At 36.6% G+C, this 23,339-nt stretch overlaps 1 protein-coding gene across 4 annotated transcripts in view; it reads left to right on the forward strand.

Annotated features, from left to right (window-relative positions):
• The window catches only part of LOC103999472 (uncharacterized), a 41,537-nt gene that overhangs the window by 2,048 nt on the left and 16,150 nt on the right, over positions 1-23,339 (forward strand). The window contains exons 2-10 of one of the 4 annotated variants that reach the window (XM_018818308.2): positions 792-872; positions 2,398-2,494; positions 2,595-2,679; positions 2,765-2,814; positions 2,891-2,959; positions 11,286-11,365; positions 15,288-15,347; positions 18,703-18,799; positions 18,895-18,972. In XM_018818308.2, the coding sequence (XP_018673853.2) occupies positions 792-872; positions 2,398-2,494; positions 2,595-2,679; positions 2,765-2,814; positions 2,891-2,959; positions 11,286-11,365; positions 15,288-15,347; positions 18,703-18,799; positions 18,895-18,972 (697 nt within the window). Of the gene's footprint in view, positions 1-791; positions 873-2,397; positions 2,495-2,594; positions 2,680-2,764; positions 2,815-2,890; positions 2,960-11,285; positions 11,366-15,287; positions 15,348-18,699; positions 18,800-18,894; positions 18,973-23,339 lie in introns of all 4 variants that reach the window. The other 3 variants (XM_018818307.2, XM_009421225.3, XM_009421226.3) reach the window with 3 other exon arrangements.

Genomic DNA, 23,339 nt, shown 5'->3' on the forward strand with positions numbered 1-23,339 from the left:
GCTAAATTCTTTTATGTTCTAAATGTGCACCATGAGCATCCATGGATTCTCCTTTTCCTTAAGGTTCTAAGATGTATGCTCATGCTATTAATACTCAGTAGTCAATTTAGGCAATGCCTCAAACTATTGGTTGATGGTCCCTGGCCTCTGTATTGATGAGATGTGAGGCTAAATATATTTTGGTTGAAAAGATATAATAGCTCTCATTGAGATGCTATTTGATGCCAGTGTTTCATATTGTGCCTTCATATAGAGAAAACCCATTGTTGAGTTATATCAAATTGCAAAAAATATAATAGGACAAGTGATGTCTTGCTTTAAGCTTCTAACTGGTTGTCACTTGTGTTGTCCCTTGCTGTTATTGATTTTCGAGTCGGATTGTGAGCTTAACTATATTAAAATGTTCTTATGTCTTCAAGGACTTCAATAAATCAGAAATTATAAGTGTGCCAGAATTTTTGATGCTAAATGTACTTATTATACAGTTTGTCTTTTAGATGTGGGAATGTGCTATATTTTGTTGAATGAAATTGTGCATCAACACTATATTTTACTCCTTTCCATTATCTTTCGCCTCATAACCTCATCTTAAAGCATACTATATTTTTGTACCATCATTCTGTTAGTTGAGCTTAAAAATCTGGTGTCTTATTTTGCAATATCTGAAAATATGTATATTTGATATCATGGCTTCATTCTGCCCCTTTATTTATCCCGAAGCTAGTCTGTGTGCTTATATTGCAGATGTAAGGAATTAAGTACAGTTATCTGATGGTCTAAAAAAATTGCAGCTTGTTAAGGTATACCGCTTGATTGATGAGGGCAAATGGGATGATCAGGGAACTGGGCATGTTAGAATTGATTATCCAGAGGTTTAACCCTACCTTTTCCTACTTTTTTCCCTTGACATTGTTGTAATGTGCTTTTTTCAATGTATCCTTTATTTCTGGTTTGTTTATTTACCTTTATAATATCTTTTATCTAAATATCATGGTATGCGAATCTTCTTTGTGGTTTTTATTTCTTGCTGCAATGATCTTTGACGATGAGAAGTGGGAATCTACTTTATTGATGGGGTGACAGATAGATTAAAAAAAGAGAGCATAGCGTTTGTACTCGTAGTTAGAAAATAAAAGTCATTCACTGCATCGATTCAGAAGCGAGAAATTGGCTTTGTCAGATGTATCCAGAAATTAAGATTTTGCTTGATAGATTCAAATACTAGTCCATTATTTGGAGCTTTCATGATTAGTAATTGAAGAATGTAAACATGTGCATGGAAAGTAAGTGGGAAATTATGCTTGTATCAATGCTTGGTCCCTTGTATTAATCGCTCGGCCCCCACGTTGAAGAAAATTGGATTGGCATAATAATTATTTAGATTAAGTGGGTATCGCTGTTACCAGTGTGTAAACAGAAGTTCTTATATAATATGTTGATTGATAATTTCTTCATTAGTGTTTGCATTTGTAATATGTTGTGTATGTGATAGTTTTGTATCTCCAGTAGTTACTAGGATCTTGTTACTAGTTTTATTGAGCAGATGTCACGTGTTTTAGAGGTTCTGGAATAAACTTGAATTGGTTTATGGATCTGATTTCTGGGAAAGTACAGAGTTGAGTGGGAAATGGATTTTGTTGTAACTGCAATTATAACCATATGCTGCATGCCTTGTCCTTTGTACTTTGATTCCAGACTTATAATTGTGCTAAATATTTTTGTATTGACTGAAAAATATTTGCTGTTTTCATAAGGTGACAATGGACAAGTGATATCCATGCGCATGTCAATTAAGCTCTTCCTAACTGTAGTTTGTTTTTGGAACAATGTGGTTCATGGCTGATCCTATCTGTTTCATTATTGTATAATCCAAGGTTCGTTGTACCGCGGCATACCGCTCGGTATGGGTGGTACATACCGGTCCAACAGGGAATCGGTATAGGCGGTACGTCAATACGCCTTCATGTATCATATGTCGGTATACTCGGTATGGCTCGGTATAGTTTGGTACATACCGTATCGATAATTGATTGGTACACTGGTAAAGACCGGTAAGACGAACCATGGTATAATATAATCATTGTTTCATGTTTTATTGGCCATATGACCTCATATTATTGGTTTTAACAAAAATAAAGAAGTAACCAAAACCATTATCTACTGTAAATAACAGTAAAAATCATTGTTTAAAGTGTGTTCCATATATAACATCATGGTTTTACCATGGTATCCTGTAAATAGTTGAGACCTATGCCTTCTCATTGTTGCTGCTTTCTGTAGTATGCATTGTCCTTTTTGCTGCTTCCATTGAATGTTTGTGATATAGGTAATCTTTTTTGGGTTCATCATCCCGTGTATTAATATCTTACATTAATTCTATTGCACGAGTGATCTCAGGGCTCCGAGGATCTTAGTTTGATTGTTGAAGAAGAAGAAAACGAAAACTTGATTGTGCATCGCATCTCAGCAAGTGAAATCTACAGAAGGCAAGAAGGTAGAATGCCTTTTTCATATTTATTTGAGCTTGCAAAATTTTCCCAGTGTACACCTTAATTGGTGGCTAACATGACTTTGAACTTTTAAACTTGATGTAGACACCATAATCTCGTGGAGAGATTCAAAATTGGCTACGGATTTGGCATTGAGTTTTCAAGAGGCAACTGGATGTTCATTTGTATGGTAATTTACTTTTATATCATTAATCTGGACTTCTGTCGATGTCAAGTTATGCTATAGGCTATTAATTCTTTTATCGCTTATTCAGGGATCAAATATCTGAAGTTCAGAGAAACCTTCACTTCAGTAATCTGGCAGGCAAGTAGCTTCTTATATGCTCGCCCTGACTCCCTTATGGTACAACTTGCTTATATATGATATGTATGCGATTCAGTAGGTCTTGAGATTGGCTCCCGTCCAGCATTGGGAGCTCTAGAAGCTAGTACTATTATGCCTTTAAATGGTAGCTTTCGTCACTTTTTGTCTTTGATTGCTGCTCATGTTGTATCATCCATTTAATCTTTTGATTAAAATGTAGTTCATTATAAGCAATCTAATTTTATTTAAACATGGGTTAAGTGGAACAAACAATACTCTGAGGAGATACTGTTACAATGTAATGATGTCCACAATATTGCTTAATGGACATGATGAAAGCATGAAATATGTGGACATGTGCCATGTAATATGGTTATGGTTTTGGTTTTGGTTTTGGTTTTTGGACATGATGTCAAGATGTGCTCTCATTGTCTGTCCTTTGGCATTACTGTAACCACTAGTAAGCTGAAGTTTGTTAGGATGGCAAAATTGGTGCTTTTAGGAACAAAGCCAGACAGCATTTAAGGGTCATGCATTATCGGAGTAGTGTAACATATATACAACAAAGAGCGTTAAGGTATCGGAAAGATTCTTATGCAGATGCCCTTAAGCGATCTGAGAAGGGATGCTATAAAATCATGGTGCTGTTTAAAATCTTTTATGTATGGTTAATCATCAACCCAGGGAGTTACTATTTTTCTGAGATTGATAAATTTTTATGGGATATGTTATGTTGGACTGTGGCCAAAATTTTGAAACAATTGTGATTGCAGTATGGCTTGCTGGAACTTAGTGTCGAACTATGTCATGGATCATTGAAGTTTGCTGATGATCAATAGACTGGACACGTTTGAAAAGAGAAAAATTATCTGTTTATAATTTGTTATAATATATACTAGGGTTTTGAATATCGGTCTGTACCGACGTACCAAGCTCAGCTCGGTATGGTACGTACTGCTATGTACCATCGATACGCTAGGGCGTATTGATGGTACATCTTAAAACCTTAAAAATACCTTTACTTACCACGCCAGGGCGTATTGAGTGGTACACCTCTGTAACAATCGAAAGCTGGGGCGGTACCAGTCGGTATGCCTCGGTACCGATCAGTCCGCCTTAGCACTAGTCAAAATATTAGTACCGCCCGATAGAGGGCAGTCCGCTTACTGGTATCCTCTCGGACCAGTACGTACTGCCTATACCGGGTGGTACACATCGAAATTAAGAACCCAAATATATACACGAAAAACAATTAGCATTGGGAGAATTTGTTTTCTGTAAGATCATTATAATCTATATCATAACATTATGTTACTGTTGCCAAAACTTTTGATATAATAGCAGCATGGTTTGCTCGAATTAAGTGCCTGATGTTCAATTGTCTAGACACATCTGGAGAGTTAATAAATGAGTTTTCCAGTAAGACTGGATTTTTGTGGGCACCTTCCATGTAATTTCTTGTGTGCCATTAGTTGCTGCAGTGCAATTAGTACAAAATGCTTTGCTTCAGACTTAGCTTGAGCCTGTTGGTTTTATTTATTATTTAATGGGATTATTTGGCATAAAAATCCATGCATGGTCAAATGCAAAGTGGCAAGTAATTGGTACTAGATAAGTGGTTTACAAGACATCATGTCATCACAAAAAATTACAGTTTGGGTTGCAGTGTTACATCATTTGGATGACCAATCTTAACTTTCTCTATGCATTATCTCAAACTTCTTTGCTGAGTACCTACTTTATGTTTGTGAGACCTCTTTCTTTCTTCAGAACCCCTGATCTCTTTACAGTAGAATTTAAAAAGAAATTATAGAGATGCTTACATATCAAAGATGAATTTCATGTTGGTCCAAAATAATGAAAATGTTTTTGAGCTCTAACTTCTGGCTGCAGCTGGTTTTAACTCCCTGTCAACAAACATATAGCTCATTAGGGATGTTGACGAGTTTTTTTGACCAAAGCACATGGTTCATTTCTAAGTTATTTTTCTTGATAAAACCTGTCCTTTTGTAAGCTAGAGCTACAACTCACGTGGGCTGGTTGGTTACGAGTAAACCCAAGTTCAACCTGAGAATTTATATGCTCAGGCAACAATTGAACTAACTTGATCTCTAAGCTGGAGTCATGACCCTGATCCTGACCAAGGTTGGGTTGAGTTTGTCATTGGTTCTGCCATGTTATAGACAACTTAAAAACTAGACTTAAGTTTTTAAAACAGAATAGATTCTTTAAACAAACAATCGATTTAAAGAAATAAATTTTTCACAAATTGATTACTTCATAGTCAGGGCTGCACAGAAAAAAGAACCAAAAAAATAAAATGTAAAATGTTCTAGAGCAGAACCTTCCAAGACAAGAGTGGAAGCAATTTTGATGCTGTGTTCATTGAAGGTGGTTGGGTAGCCAAGTGGTTTGATCTGGCAGGTATAAATGGATTGCTGCAGAAGCATGGCATCACTAGCGGCATTTGGGCGTGGCAAGCAGAGGGAAGTGGAAATAAGTTGTTTGCGCACAATGATGTGGCACTAGGTTTTAATTGGGTTTGGGATTTGTTAAGAATGAATGTGATGGAATGATTGTGTGATATTTTATTGTCATATTATTCTAATTAAACTGTATATGATGTATATTAAGTTGGCATCAGGTAGAGTTGCCCAACACCTCAGATGAATCCTAAGCCAATGGATTGGACTTTATCAATCAATGACAAACCCATCTCGAGAAATGTCCAACCTGAACTTCTTAAATTGATAACTTGCACTCAGGTAGGGCTTGAGTCAGGCTCAAGTTTGAGACCTAGTATAAATTGATGATATCTATTTTCCAACATAAACTATATGTTTGAAATATGCCAAGAAGGTATGTGCCTATTGACACTCTATGCCTGGGCCAGACTGTGTTGGTATGTACTTACTGTGGCATGGAACCTGTTATGGCATAGTGTTCATAGACTATCATAGTCCATCAATCTCCAAGTCAAGGTTTACAATGTCTACCATCTACATACTAGTTTCTGGTCAAATCTGCTTGCTGATCAACATTTCAGTCAAAATCCTTAGAAATAGCTTAAATTTCTTTTTTGGCTGGAAACTTGTATTGAATTCGACTAAAATGGGCCTTGAAATGTGGTTTAGGGCTTGGGTTTGTTCTTGGTAAGCTTCAGTAGATAGGGTATGGCAAGCCATTGGATTTAGCATCAGAATTTTGCCTAGTCGGTTGATTAGGTTCATGCGATTGTGTTTCTATAACTGGTTGAATACCATTGGGAATGATATGATCAACTAGAAATTGCGTTGAACTAGTTGATGGTGGTCAAAACTTAGTCCTTGATGTGACGTGTTTGTGCCATTTAGTGTGCAGACTTGCACCAACAGTTTGGTATTGTTAACATTTTTGCCATTTTGAAGGTCATGCAACTGGTACACTTCTGACATTAACTTGTGAAGCACATGGTTTGCAACATTTATGGTTATATAATAGATAAACCTAAAGAAAGCATTCTAAGTGAGATGCAAATGGAGCAAGATTGAATTTTAAATTGAGTAATCTGCATTTCAAAAGTCTTCCAAGATGCTTGAGAAGATAGCTTAACAAAGAAAGCATTTTTTGGGTGATTGTGACAACAACATAATAGAATGTTCTTAAGAATGTGTTTTGTCAACATTGTTTTCGGTATATTCCATTTCTCATCAGTAATCTAGCTAAGCACTTTATCATGGTTGAGTGGCTTAATTGTATTCCATCACATTAGTTGATACTATGAGAAATAAGTAGTTGTTAGTAAGCCACACGAATCTTAGTTACTTGTGTGAATTTGACCATTTATTTTAAATAATTGTCCTTCCCTTTTCTGTGTTTTAGTTCATCTTTGTAGATGTGGGATTGTTGAAAGCAGGGTTCTCAATTTCGATGTGTACCGCCCGGTACGGGAGGTACGTACCGGTCCGAGAGGATACTGGTACACGGACCGTCATCTACCGGGCAGTACTAGTGTTTTGATCGGTACTGAGGTGTATCGATCGGTATCGCCTCGGATTTCGACCGTTACCGAGGCATACTGATCAGTATGCCTTGGCATGGTAGGTGAAGGTATTAGGGTGTACCATCTGTACGCCCTAGCGCCGGTGTATATACTGGTATGTATCGTATTGAGTAGAGCTCGATACGATGATATAGACCAATATTCAAAACCCTGGTTGAAAGACATTATATTCTTGGTCAACTTCTTTGTTGTTTATCTAAGTGAGCACCATATTAAAGTGTGTTCTCCTAGTCAAGGTTTTTAATCTTGTACCGAATCGGTGTATCGAGCTTTGTTTGATATGGTATGGTACTAGCATACGGAGCGGTACGCTAGGGCATACCGCAAATATATTTTGTAACATGACCACTTATCGACATGCACGGTTTGATGAGTCCATGTGGTTTGGTTCGTATTTTTTGTCCATAAGTAATTGTTGGGTCGACCCTCCCCACTTTGCTGCACCTGCCGCCTTCTCGAAACCTCGACGATGCACACCAGTGAAACCCTTGTTGTTGCACTCTTCGTTTGGGGATCACCCCTCTACCCTCGCCTCGCCTCCCTCCCTTCCTTGCTCTCGAGGTCCGTCGCCTTATTCTGAAACATAAATAGTTCTCTGATCCCTTGATTGTGCTTGAAATCGTTCTTGTCGTTGTTTCTCTTGAATAAACGGCTCGACTTTTGATTTCATTTCCAGCTCGAGCTAGGGTTTTGCTTTTATTGTAATTTTTTTGTTCATATTTACAGTGTTGTTGGTCATGTTATGAAATTGACATGTATTGCTCGGTACAGATTAGTCACGGTTGAAATTTCGATCGTTATTGCTTGGTACAGCCCTGTATCGCTCGACGGGGCCAAAAACCTGATACCGCTAGGTAGTGGGCGGTCCGTGTACCAATTTGCTAGCGGACCGGTACGTACCGCCCGTACCGAGTGGTATGGTATGAAATTAAAAACACTGCTCCTAGTTTTACTCTTGATTTATTCAAGATAAGTAAAAACACATTAATGCAAGCATAAGCACTAGGATAGCTTTTGGTAATTTGGTATATACTATCAGATCCATCATGATGTGGGACGATCTTCAAATGCTAGTGCTCAAGTGAATTGAGGATAGAAAGGGATGAAGAAATTAAAAAAAAAACTTGGTTAAAGGATGTTTAATTCTTTTCTTGACTGCTCCCATCTCATCATCTGAATAAATTAAGCATCCTTTTACCAAGTATTCTTTTATTTTACATGAGTGATCTTAGGTCTCCGACGATCCTAGTTTGATTGTCGAAGAAGAAGAAAATAATGGAAACTTTCTTGTGAATTGCAAGAGTGATCTTTTACGTAGGGGTAGTGTCATGAGGTTATAAAAACATGTCTGTCAATTACGAAGGAACGAGATGCAGATGATGACATTGGATGATGAGAAACATTAGACAGGAGCATGCTTTGGTGGAGAAAGGGTCCTAGACAATGAAGAGTAGATTCCAAGTACCAACACAAGGCAGGGTGGTTGCCAAGGGGATTCTTATAGTCTATGTTGGAGTGCTTATAGAGATAGCTAAAAGTGGGGGACTTCGGATCAATGCAACCGTGGTTGACTAGGGAACTAAGTAGGAAAACATACATTTTTCTACTTAGAGGGTAGGTAGAATTGATAAAGGAGGTACAACCCCACGAGGACGATAAACCTATTAGAGGCTGGCTTAAGTCATGACAAACTTATACTCTTTTAGGGCAAAACTTCTTGTACTTCGAAAGTGTGAAAGTGTGCAAAGCTCCGTTGCATGATAACTTAGAGAAATGGGATACTCGATTTTGCTTAAACATATATTTTAGAAGTGCAAAGCAGAGAGGAGGCAAAGCTAGCTAGCTTGGTACAAGGAGTGTATCTCGAGGGGCTGAACGTAGTTAGGTAACATTGTTCTCCTCAATCCTTGAGACTTGAGAGTATAAGCAAAATCGAGGATCCCATTTTTCTTAGTTACCATGTAGAGGAGCTTTGCACACTTTCACAATTTTAAAGTCCCTTTGAATTATCCCAAGAAGATCAAAGTGACAAAAGCGGAGTTATGTGAATCTCCTTAGAGGAGATGGTTAAGAAAAACAGGAGTTGCAAATTTTACAAAGGAGAATACCTTAAAAGTTCTACAAAGTGTTGCTCGTTAAGCTCTCGCAAACATATATCCATCAAGTTCAATCGTCACGAAAGATGTAAAAGAGGCAAAAGAGAAGGCTTTCCTTTATCAAGGGGTCCACAATTATCAACACTGATCAACACATCTAGATCGACCCCACATGAGAGTCATTGTAGAGGTGCATCAGTGTTGGTGGATTAAAGTTGACTACTTAAACAACAATGTCGAGAGACCAATTGCATTGCAACCGAAGGAGGATTAAAGATGCAACTTTCAGTGAGGTGCAACATTCACGAAGGTTTCGGTGTTGAAGTCGAAGGAATAAGTGGGGCAGATTGCTACCAAATGCTTACATAGGCTTGTAACACACAAAGACTTGTCTGCGTAGTCGTTCGTGTTTGTATGTGCCTTAGGTAGCATGTAAGGGGCTTACAATAAGTTTGGTAGACTGATTTTGGTTGGATCTTTTGGTCATTGAAGGCTTATAAACGGACTTCGCTGATGGTTGTAAAGAGACAAAACTACCAAACAACGGAGCCTTCATCCCACACCATGCAGGTATTTTCTGGTGTAGAGAAGGTAACATTAGCCATCTCAACACCTTGGAACCACCGATGGTGCATGGCTAGGTAGGGCTTTGAGATAGCCATCTAAGCGCCTTGGAATCATCGATGGTACATGACTAGATTGGGCTTTGAGATAGTGTAGGGCAAAATCAGCTAAGTCCTTTTGCAGGTCCTTAATGGATTCTATGAGGTTTTGGGGAGTTTGACTATGTGAGCAGGTGTAGGGCAAAATCAGCTAAGTCCATGATCATGTGACAAATTATTAATAAACTCTCCTAAAATAATATTATTGTAACAATTAATGAAGATATGATGACAAAAAACAAAAAGAAGTTCAAGTCAATATGAATCAAAGTTTAGTGGCAATCTGATGGAATTTGGATTGATCTTTCGTGATTTCATCTCTCCGCTTAGTGGTATCCCGATTTCCTTGACATGGTTCCACACGTGCAAGAATTGACTCTACATTGTTATAATGATTGCTAATCTGTACAAGGAAAAGACACCTAAATCAACCCTATTGGTTGTGGATAAATGAACAATAAAAGTTGCTTTTGCTCCATGACTTGAAAAGAGTCAGATGACCCACAAGCCATATAGTTATGGGCTTTTGGTCATGCCATAAGTATCTGCTTTAGGTGTATGCTGGGCTAAGAAAAAACAATTATTTGTTTGTTGTAACTTAATTTTAGGAAACTGTCTAGTTGCTTATGCAATTGTGTAAAATTCATGTGGATTGAGACCAAGGACAGTAGAAATAGCACTCTACTGTAGAAATGTAAAGAGAGGCTTAATTGTAAGGTTCCTAACTAGAATTTAGTTCTGTGAACATATTATTGGTATTTCTTCTATAAGATGGAAGTCAACTTTTGTTTACTTTTGTAACATTTCTTAATTTACAACATGAGAATAATTATCTGCAGTTGTTTTTGGTTTTTTGCTACTTTTCTGTCTGTAATGGATATAATGTTTTCTTCAAAATTTGCACAAATGTCAAAATACTGCTGAAAAGATAAGCATTAATTGCTTGAATATTTTTTGTGGTTGTTCTATCTCTTTGCTTCAGTTAACTTCCGATTAGATAAACTTGAAATGGTATTTGTAGGAAAGATATAATTAATCTGGTTTCATTGGACTACCTTGATTTTATCTCCAGTTAATGCACCTTTAGATATTCTTTTCTTGTTTGTTTTTTTGTGTCTCACTGCTTCCATTGAACGGCAATGCACAGGCACTGAAATTCTATTTTGTACCAGCAAGGATAAAGTTATTTGTTTCTGTTTGTTGCTTCATGTCTTGTATGACAGTCAGTGAAATCTATTGTCAGAGCCTTTTCTCACTTTAAGTTGTGTTGTTCATCAGCTGAGGGCATTGCTCTGTGAAATAGTTAGCTTCCTAATTTGTGTTATATGAAACTGCAACTGCTGTAGTTCTGGACTTTTGTTTGTTGTTACCTGATTTAGTTTTTCTTGGATTGATAATCTTTTGTCAATAATGCAGTCTGTAGTTCTCATAAACAATGGCTGCATGCCGTTCGCATATTGTATAAGCTAATGTATCATTTTGTTGAAACTAATTACTTAATTGTTATGCACATGATCAATTAAGTGTCTATGTGGTGGGCATGGTTCTGATGTCTATCTGGTGAATTTAATGTCATTTTTGTGGATCCATTTAGGTGTCCAAGTAATACCAATTTGAAGAACCTGTGCAAGTTGGCTATGTATTGATTAATCATTTTGATTGTAACTGCAGATGATTCTTTTCATACTATCAACAGTGAATTAAGAGATCTTCCATCTGTTGAATTGTCCAGTCTTCCTTTTATTTTGAAGGTATACTTATGGAAGAGAATACTGTCTCCAGTTTTGTCCACTCAGCCTCTGTACTTTTCTCCTCTTTCTTTTTGTAATATGTACCATGGCAGGTGGTATTTGTCATGCATTTTCTTATTTCTTGTCCTTTCATAGGTGACCTTTATTGTTGGTCTTTATATTTGGTGATTGGTTTTTTGGTCATTCAGTTAGTTTTGCTTTGTAGTGGATCTCATTATTCCTTTGAAAAAATGAATGTATTGGGCCATCCATTTAGGTTCAGCTGTTGGATTCTTTATCACCTTTCTTAAAATTTTAAGTTCATTTTTTCCTATAACAAACTCTTTATAAGCAGATAGTAAAAGAGGGCAATCTTTGTGCTGTATAATTTATCAAATCCATAGGCAAAAGTGGCTATGAGATCTCATAACTTTTGTTAGGACAAAAGCCCTAGACACCATGATTTTATTACTAACTAGTATTTGCATGTATCCTGAGTTATGAAATGCTATTTGTACTTAAACTTTTTTGTCTAAGTCATCCATCGACGTCCTTTGTATATGTTTATACCATCTTTAGACATTTAGAGGTTTCCTTTGTTTGCCCATTATACTTTTCCTTTCTTGACCTTTATGTTAGATGTCTTTCTTCTGCCTTTAGTACCTGGAAGCCTTGTATTAAGCATGGTTTGCTGTGCCGACCTATAATGGGTCGTATGAAGGGATCGACGTGCGGACTGCTCTGTACTGGACGGTCCATAACAGGGGACCCCGTATCGCTCGATACGGGATTTGTACCGATCGTAACGGTCGAAATTCGATCGTTATTGACCTGTTTTGGTCGGATTTCAATTGTTACTGATCAATGGTTGGATTTGTTGAATTCAAATGATTCATTTGGTCGTTTGAACTAGATCTAAGGCTTTTTAAACCTTTTTTATCTCTCATTCTCTCCTCTTTCACTCTCTCTAACTCATCTACTCAGTCACTTTCACACATATATTTCTCTCATTCTTTCATTTGTACTCTCTTGAACTCCACAAAGTTGCGATTTGTGGATTGGATCAAGCTTGAGAGGCTAATTAGAGAGGATTAACGCCTAAGTTAGAGGAAGAATATCTAATTAAAGGTACATAGATAAATTTTCAATCGTATTCAGCAACTTGCTCGGTCTGGAGATATGGCAGCAATGTGGACAACAGTGCCTTGACCGACGATGGCGGTGATGTCGAGGAGTCAATGATCTCGTCTATATAGTTTGAGGTTGGTGCATGGACCGAGGAGTAGTATTTTATGCATGCCACCGAAGATTCAGATTATGGAGCTCGATATGATATTTGGTCATTCTTCTTCGAGCATCAGGACGGCGATCGATCTTATGATATGGAGCATCAGATCAATGCCGAAAGTAGTTTTGACATTTTCCAAGCTCCGCACCAATACATGCCATAATCGTACTTATCTCAGGAGTCACTTTAGACACGTGTGGTTCACAACAATCAAACTACAATCATCGTCATATTGATGCACCAATGACATATGGTGTATCAGTATACTATGTCATGAGATCAATTTCGGGATTGGATCTGACAAACATATCATATTGATATATAGATATATAAGATCGAGGATCTTGATCCACCACCCATGGAGTCCCGTCGTTTATTTTGGTGGTAAAACTAGGTACATCCATCGATCGGTTACTTGATTTATTTGAATATTAAAGTTTTAGTTATTTAACAAATAATCTAACAATTAAAATCATTTCTTTGTAGATGGTTCAATATCAACGGAAGAATGGTTCGGATGTACTACTAAGTTACTTCTCAAAGCTTGAAAAAGATATGTGCCATTATTATTTCCTAATTTAGATTATTTGTGCTGAAAGTATACTAAATTTATATTTATTTTCAACTTAAAAACCTTAATTTTATTTTTTTTATTTTAAAAAAAATTTGGAGCTATTTTCCGTCATTTTTTCGTATCGTCGGTACGCCTTGCTGTACTGCCACATGGTATGTTGGTATGGAGCGGTATGTATTGTACCATCAGTTGGTTGGTACACTAATACAGGCTGGTGAGGTGAACCTTGGTATTAAGTCAATACAAATCTTCTCAATTTTACAATTCTAATGAGTTTTTGATATCCTCCTTTTATTTCAATTACTCTCTAAACTTCATCACACCATCATCAGGTCTCCTAATGCAACACCCTAACCTTCAGATATGCTAAAATCTTTTCTCGTGCTATAATCTTACTAGTAATCGAAGCTCAAGTGGTATTAGTATAATTTTCTCTCAAGTCACAAACATATTCCTTTTCCATCATATTGTAAAAAACTTTATATTATTACCTTTAAAATTTCACCATCTAATTTTAGGCAACCTATTTACTTGTCTTATTATGGAAAACATAAATCCAATCAAGGATTTAAATACTGGTTCGATTTTGGTCTCAGTAACTTAGCAAATCGGTATCACCAATAGACTCGGTGGTACAAATCAGTTACTGTCTGTTAAAATAATATAAAGATCAAAACTAATGGTATATATACTGGTATCTGCTAGCTCTATGTTCCAATACTGATACGAGAATACTGATACTTGGTTAGACTGCATCAATTGATCTGTAGACTGGGTGGTACAAGTCAGTATACTGTCTAATAAAATAATATAAATATTAAAGTAAATGGTGTATTTACTGGTATTTGTGAGCTATATGTTTCAATATTGATACTTTGTTGGACTGCACTAACTGGTCTGTTCAGTATTCAAAACCTTGAATACAATATCATCAATATATGTTACTATTCATGCTTTGTTACATTATAACTTTACCATTGTTATATGGAAATTTATTTATTCTTACAAGGAAAATGCCTATTTGATCATGCTCAAGATCGTCTCTTTGAAGGAATCATCAAATTTCTCTTATTTGCTTTGGTAGATGAGCTAGATTTATCAAAACACTGTATGCAGATGAAACTTCTTAAGCTAGGCATTCCGATACTTCTGGGGCTTCTTTTTCTTCTGAATTTTATTTCTTCTTCTATTTTTCTTTCTGTTTGTTGAACCAGCCATTTGGGACTATTATATGCTAATATCCATGAATGTATCTTTTAATATGAAATGAATGAATATCTGAAAAAATTACAAGTAAGAGATAGTTTATCACAATCTGCAAATGATGAAATAGAAACAAGGGAGAGACTGTTTTGGTGGCATCAATTAATTCATATAGCAAAGTGTGGGGATGAACTGAGAAAGGTGCGTTCTTGAGCAGAGAATGTGAGGAAAAAGAATCAAGGGTATGGATTTTGTCAGATGGGAATTCAGATATTTCTGTGCTTAACCAACTCTTTGTTACTTTTTTATCCTTTCTTTATTCAAGAATTACAAATGCTGCCTTATCCTTTTTTTTCCTCATTGATGATAAACAGAACTTGTTTTGCAGGTAGCAACATGTTAGGTTAAATTAAATTGACCCAACTTTAACATTCTCTAAATTTTTTATTCGACTGTATACATACATTTACATATGGTTTTCATGTACAACAGGAAACATCTATCTTCAATTTCATTCAAATAAACTAAATCCTGATACTTAATTTCTCAAAAGATTAAAAGTAACTACCTAAGATATCCTTATTTTTTCTTTAGATTAAAGTTTATGCTCTCTTGAGGAAATTATTTTCTGATTTATGGAATAATAATGGTTCAAATCAATAATGATCTAAATCATCTAGTTGGTTGTTCTAAAATCTGTGATGTTGATTTATCTCTTTCTTTAAAAGACAGTCAGACAGTGTACAGGTAGTGCTTTTTGATATCTGTAAATTTTCATGGTTAGAATATTAATTTAATTTTATCTCATTTTCCTGTTATTCTGCCATTGTCTAGGTTTATGGGCCTGCTTATGGCTATATCTTGATTATTATCTGCAGATTGTCGTGGAAAGTGGCATCACAGATCAGTTGCGCATTGCAGAACTGATATTACAAGATGTAAACTCCTTGCAAACTTTTGTCCTTACATCGATGCTCTGAAGTCAATAAATGTTGCAATAGTTAGTTGGATATTTTAAGTAGTTATCAGTTATTTCTGTTTTTCTTTTTGTATACATAAACCCTAAACAGTCTTATTCCTTTTACGAGGAATTTGTTACTGTCTAAATTTGAGATGGGGATGTGGCATTTAGCAAGGATGAAGAGAAGTTGGGAGAGCATGTAGTCAATGATTCATGCATGCTAAAAAAGATACTTCTTGTTTGAGCACTTGAAGAATGTGTATCTACTACCAAGTGTTTCTTGTAGGATTTCCATCAAAAAGTGAAGAAGGCCTCTTTCCTCTCTCTCTCTCTCTCTCTCTCCTTTTTCTTCTTCTTTGCTTTCTCTCTCCTCACTTTCTTAAATTCCCAATGAGCAGCAGAAGAGTTTTCCTCTTCACTCATTCCTCTTCCATTTATATCTATTTCCTTCAACAATTATATGATTTTAGTTATATATTGTGATGGCCAATGTTTTATTCCATTCCATTGATCCAATGTTACATCATTGTCATATTTTTTTCTTTTTTGTTTGCAAAGCATTTAGGTGTGTATTGACATTTTGTTTCATCATAAAATATATGATGATGCACTTCCACATATATGCAACTTTTTTATAAGCACGGATATTTGTTTTTGTCGCATCCACCAGGCTAGAGAATGGCTGGTTTGGGATGCGACATGAGCATCAAATGGGGCAATTAAAGAATTAGGAATGAAAATCTTACTTGGTGCCACAAGCAATCTTCTCTTGCCACTCTATTGATCACTATTCGGCAAGTCCAGAAGTTAAATGAGACTATGAGAGGATTTAGAATTGTGGAAAGTAGGCGTAGAGGTGCTATCAAAGATCACCGTTTACTCTGTTTTTTTTATATACTTGAAACCAGTTCTCTTTCTCTTTGTCCCTTTTACAGATTTGGTTACTCCTTTTGTGATAGAAAGTATTATTATGGCAAGTTTATTTAGAGAGCAGAAGCATTATCTTGATTTGGGGGTTATAGGTGCCATTATTCGATTGAACTATGCTTGCAGCCTATTAGGCAGCATACTGAAAGAAGTTAAAGAACCTTTGTGTCTCTTGTTCTACACTCTACAGCCAGGCAAAAGAGTTACTTTTGGCTTGGTATTGCAGAGGTTAAACCTTTGTGCCATGATAATGTTGCCTAGGGTACTGTTCTACTCAAGGTTTGAAATATCATACTATATCAAAGTTTCGATATTCTCTCGGTACGGTATGGTACTGTATACCAAGCGGTATATCGCTCGGTATATCATTCAGAATATATATATATATATATATATATATATATATATATATATATATATATATATATATATATATATATATATATATATATATAAGAAAAAAAATTTCGGTGATGTCGCTTTGGTGACATCGTAGAAAAATGAGGCGACGTCGCCTTTATATATATATATATATGTATTTATATATAAAAGTTAAAAAAAAAAGCGATGTCGCTCTCTTCTCCCCAAGCGGGGCGACGTCGCAGAAAAACGAGTCGACGTTGCTTATATATATATATATAATCTTTTATTTATATATCTATTTATTTATATATTTATATATATTTATATTTATATATATAACTTTTTAGAAAGGCGACATCACCTTTATATATATATATATATTATTTATTTATTTATAAAAAAATATCACCCGGTAGCGAGTGGTTCGCTTACTAGTTTACTGTCGGACCGGTACATACCGCTCATATCGGGCGGTATCATTCGAAACTGTATATCTTGGTTCTACTGGTATAATGGAACATAGGATTATGGATAGGGCAAAAGAAAAGAACCATAAAATTGAAAAGCCAGTAATGCGAATGTGACTTCTGCCAGAATGTGCTAGTTTGCTATGAAGAAAGAGGAATGTGGGGAGAGATGGTAGGTTCTGTACAATTTATGGCATTTTTTTTGTTTGGGGCTTTGTTAATTATGCTTCAGTAGTTAAGTCAATGAAGTTACCTTTTGAGAGTGACCTTTCAAAAGAGTATTGTATGTTTTATCATGGAAATGATCAAGACAAACTTGGTTTAATTTCTATCAACCAATTGATCATTGGGACCTATGCAGTTAAAAAATCACTGGTTGTTTGGATCAATGCTAAAAATGGTTTCTAGTTGACTGGCAATTGATGGTAGGTTAATAGTTAACTGATGGTGGTCCTCAGTGTTTATTAACCAGTATTGACAGTGTTTGTGGCTGTTTGGCCATCCAATCAGTGACTAGCATTGATATAGTGTCTCAACCATTCTCATTGATGGTTGATAATATTGTTTGTAAGTAGGTAGGTTATTGATAACTGGTTCATCGGCAGGTCAAATGTTAGCTAATGATGATCATTGATGGATTGTAGGTCTGCCATTTGAGTTGTTTGCTCAGGGTTAAGGAGTCTTAAACTGGTGGTTACAAGTTTAACCTGCCAAACAATGTATCATTAAGAACAAGGACGTTCCATAAAAAAATATTTAATCTGAATTACCTGGGATAAAATGACTCGCCAAGGGGGTAGGTTAAAATAATCCTCTCCTTTTCTTTTGATAATGAAGATTACACTAGTTAACTAATTGGATTAGTAGGTAAGAACAAAATTAAGCTGGATTAGGATAATCAACCTGTGTATTCTTCTAAAACTCAAACTTTAATCTGCCATTGGTGGTAATTAGTGGGTTGAGATTTGGTAATAAACAATAAATAATCAGCCAGCCATTGATTGCCTGTTGCTGACTGTAGTGTTAAGCAGTTGTTGACTGGCCATCAACTACTCAGTGTTGCTGGCTATGCAGTACAATGACTGTAGCCAAATCTCATGGTAAGTTGTTGATAAATAGTGATAACTTGACTTTTAGTTTATCGTTCGAAGATGCCTTAGCAATAACCACTAAAATGTGAATTTGATCACTGAGTAGTTAGTATGAAAAATGACTTTTTAGATGACTTGGTGTGGACCAAACAATTTGAAGTTGGCAATTTTAACAAAATGCCACTTCCTGCTTTTGTCCAACTAGACATTTTCGGACTAGACTTGGATTAAGGATAGAAGCTTTGTATTGGGAGGTGATTTAGTGTTGTGTTTTACTCAACTGATTTTAGTACAGCGATTCTATCATATTTTGATTATTTTTATAGCTTGATGGATTGGCTGTGAGCAAGGTATTCAATAACCAAAGTGAAATATAGTAGTATACTGTCATATGTGGCAAAGGAAACTAAATATGAATAATGCTAAATCTTACAAACTTATCCATATATGGGTTATATTTTTTTTCCATTCTATGCTGCAGCAGGAGTTTTTCCCAAAGCTAATAGACCTTTTCAGAATGTGTGAGAAGGTAAAAAATATGGATGGTCTTTACATGATTTTCAGATTGGTGAAAGCAATATGTGAGTATCTCTGCTTCTTATGATATTTCCTTTTCTTGTGTTCGTGATCTATTTCATTAGTAACATTAATAAGTTGATTGTTCCATCATCTGCAGTTTGTCTGAACAGCCCTCAGGTCTTTGATAGAATTTTTGGAGAGGAATATGTCTTGGACATCATTGGATCCCTTGAATGTAGGTTCAATAAATGTGATATAGTTTTCTTATTTCTTATTTGAATAGTATGGATGATCTGAATAGTTATGTAACTTTGATGCTTGATGTGATGTTCCATCCTTGTTAATTAACTCTAGATCATCTGGATATTTGTTGCTATTTCATGTGAACATATGTATACCTGATAGGTTCTTTATGTCTGTCCTGCATTTTGAATTGTTTATGTTTCATCACTGTTTCATGTACAAACAAATTTTATCATTGGAATGGCTTTAGAAGTATATTTATTTTCTAGATTTAGCTGCAACCTCCTATATTTTCTCTTGCATGTCAGCTACTTGTTTCTTTCTTACTGATTTTCTTTTCCTTGACATGTTAAGGGAAGTAACTATTAGGTTAAATTAGAAAATTATTTCTTAGTGTACTGTCGAAGCAAATTTGATCTCATTGAGATGTTCAATTCAAGTAAAAAATTTTGGTTGAAGTTGATTAACAGCTCATGCACTGTATTTGCTTCTAGGACTTGATGACATATTAATATTGTCTGATTGTACACATCTCACAAGTGCAAGGAAGTTTTGATATTTAATTCTTGTCATACTTGTGCAAGTAATTAAGTCAAAAGATGGCTAATGCTGACTTCCTGTGAAATGTAATATCATGCCTCTAATAAAAGACTTTAATACTGCAGTGCAGTCTGCGCTTCCATGGTTCAAAATGATGCATGGGCATGGAACATTGGCTACCTTAAGTCTGCATTTCCAACTTAAGCTTTTAGCTATCTTGTCTTGATTTTTATCCTTAAAACCATTGAATATGATATTGATAGGTAGGATACTTAGAAGTTAGAACAGTAGTTTCATAAGTGAATGAAATATATTTTCCAGAAACTTTATAGGTGATGGCTTTGACTGACCAAATATATGCTTTTCAGAATTTGTATTGATACCTATATAAGTAAACCAATGGTCTCAAAGTTGAGAAGGTTTGGCCCAATGTGTCCAAGGATCCTTGCAGTAATAGCCTATGCTATTCTTTCTGTTTTCACCATAGTTTCGAATAAGATTTTATGTTTTCTTGTTTGAAGGTTTTGAATAGGTATGTTTAGAATGGTTTGCAATACCGTACCATACCGCCCGGTACGGGTGGTACATACCAGTCTGATAGAGAATCGGTATGGGCAGTATCTCAGTATACCTTAATGTACTGTATGTTGGTATGTTCGGTATAACTCAGTACATACCGTGTCGATAGCTGATCGGTATGCTGGTACGATATGGTATTCAGAACCTTACTTTGGATGGATACTCTTGTTTAGGTTCGTGAATTAGTTTCAGTTGTTTTTGTTAGATTAGGGACAATACATAAGTTGGTCTCTTGTTGATCTATAATTTTTTAGTATCTGAGGGGAGTCAAGTTATGATCAGTGATTTCAATAGGCGCTCGGGCGCTCGCCTAGGCGCTCGGGCAAGGCGAGGCGAGGCCCGAGCGCCTCGCTTCATGTCCAAGCGCCTCGCTTCAACGAGGCGCCGCCTAGGCGCTCGCCCGAGCCCAGGCGCCGGGCGCTTCGGGCGAGCGCCCGGGTTAAACCAGGCAACCGAACCAGTGTTTTACGTCTGGTTCGGTCTTCGGTGCTTTAGTTGGTTCAATCGAACCAACTAAATCACCGATAGGCTCCCTCTCACGATTTCTCCGACTTCCCCAACCCTAACACTCGCTATTTTGCTGTCGAGATTTCTTCTCCGTTGTCGTTGCTCTCTGCTGCCACTGCCACTGTCGCTACTCACCACTGCCACAATCGTTGCTCATCGTTGTTGTCGCCGCTTGCCGCTCGCAGCTCCCGCTCCCACTTCCACACCCGCTGCCGCTCGTAGCTCCCGCTCACGCTATCGCTCGCCGCTCCCGCTCCCGCTATCGTTGCCTTAGCAGCCTCGGTCTTCTCACACTCTTCTCACTATACTGTTAACAGTATATTAACAGTTAACTGTATACTAATAATAGTATTTTTATTTATTAGATTAATAATATATTATTTTGATTTTAATACTATTAATTTTTATTTATTTAAAATTATTGTTAGGTTTCAGAATAAATGGCAAATGTACAGAGCAACTCAATAGATTTGATGTAAAATTTTATTATTTTAATTTTTGAGACTTTTTATTAATATGACATTGTGATTTTGTATTCGATTTTCTTAATTTAATAGCATATTTTTTATTTAAATAATTATATTAATTATATTATATATTTTTATATTTTAGCGCCTTGTTTCGCTCGGGTGAGCGCCTGGGCGAGCGCCTAGTGCCTCGGGTGTTTTTGGACCTTGGCGCCTTTTGGCGCTTAGCGCTTTTTAAATCATTGGTTATGATAGATCCATCTTCTCGGAGTTGGCATCGCCAAGGCTTTATCCTTTTCCAGCAATTAAGGCAGTGTTATTGATGGTCATGGTTGCCTAGAGTCTATTGTTGTATGGTGCTCTCCTTGATTGTTGGTTGTATTAAGATCATCGGTGGTTGTGATACTAACTAGTAAGATCATCATTGTTACCAATGATAACACAGCACAGCCTAAGAAGCATGCTATAGTGGATAGACTAGCTTCTCGAATGGTTATTGGCGAGATCCATAAGATCTAAGCTAGACCCAGATGGAACTTGCCTAGATCAGCAGAATCCAAGGTTAGATCCAACTAGGCTAGATTTAGACCTGAATGGTTCGTAAAATCTAAGCTAGACACAAATGGATCTTCCCTATATCTGTGGAATCCAAGGTTAGATCCATATGGATCTAATCTATTTCAGCTATGATGAAATTTAGATCCACGAGGATCCAACTTAGAACCGTGTAGATGTAGGTTAGATCTGCAAGGTTAAGGCTTGATCATTATTAATCAAGCCCCAAATATAGTGCAAACTAAAGATGCATGGAAGAAGTGACACTAATTGTGACCTGATTGAATCTTAATTAAAGTAATTAAACTAACAAAGTAGTTTCGAATTTAAAATATTAATCGTGACCTAATTGAACCTAATTAAATAACCAAGTAGTTTGGTTTTACCTAATTTGAAGAATCCAGTCAAATCTTCAATTTCAACTGTCTCGAGAGATTGGACCTACCCTTCTGATTGGGATTTGTGAGAATTTAGGTGAGTTTTGGGGGAAGGGAGTAGGAACAAGAGGGGAAAAGAAACTGGAATGAGGACTGTTCAACCCTCTTGATTGACTCAAAAAGAGACCCTGACGAGTCCCTATGAGTCATCTCACCCTGCATGGGCTTATTGTCCGGTCTAGGCCTGGTAACGGGCCTGAACCAGGTGGTAAGCCCAGTTCACAGGACTTACTGGGTGGTATATACTAGTTCACCCAGTTTGTTAACCTATGGTTAAGATTCTATGGCGAGTGAAACTCAACAACATAAGTATGACCATTCATGCTGTATATACACAAACAAACCTCATTTCTTAAACTGATGAGAAAAATGACATGAAGAAAGGTTTTCATATTTCGATATGGATCCAATCAGTTTGGTGTACAAATATCCATGGGCTTCTCAAACAAGCATTGACAGCCACATTGGTAGAGGTTCACTTTGGTTTTTTCCTATTAATTAGGGTTGATCCCTTGGGTTGAGCACTAGTGACTGGTATTAGAGCTACCATATATGCTACCAAGGATAAGATTTTTGCATGGGTACCAGTAATAATATTTAAAGCATTGTTACCAGCATACTGTACAATCCTACTGTTATTGCTAGCAATCAGAAAGAAATTTTTGTTTGTTCAACCTTGGGTTGACAGATCACAAACTGATATGATACAGATAGTTTTTTTCTAGCAAGAATTACCCATCCTACATGGGGATTTTACACTTAGGGTGTCTATAGTTCCATGTAATTGGTCTTGTAAGTGATGAATTGTGGGAAGTAGGAAGTCGTGCGGTTCCTTGTGTTTGGTTCATATGAGGATGAGAGGTACTGCATATTTAAATTGACTAAAGATGCCTTGTTTAAATGGGAATTGTAGTTGAACTTCCTGCGTGGCTTTGGTGAGTTTTTGGTATCATGTAATGCTTATATTACGTGTAAACATATTCTAGACCAAGGTCTTCAATTTCGAATAGTACGTACCAGTCCGCTAGTAGACTGATACACGGATCGCCTGTTATCGGGTGGTATATATATATATATATATATATATATAGGCGACGTTGCCTCATTTTTCTGCGACATCGCCTTGGTGACGTTAGTGATTTCAATAGGCGCTCGGGCGAGGCGAGGCCCGAGCGCCTCACTTCATGTCCAAGCGCCTCGCTTCAACGAGGCACCGCCTAGGCGTTTGCCCGAGCCCAGGCGTCGGGTGCTTCGGGCGAGCACCCAGGTTAAAC

The sequence above is a fragment of the Musa acuminata genome, chromosome BXJ3-9 (assembly GCF_036884655.1).
Source record: "Musa acuminata AAA Group cultivar baxijiao chromosome BXJ3-9, Cavendish_Baxijiao_AAA, whole genome shotgun sequence".
Classification (NCBI taxonomy): domain Eukaryota; kingdom Viridiplantae; phylum Streptophyta; class Magnoliopsida; order Zingiberales; family Musaceae; genus Musa; species Musa acuminata.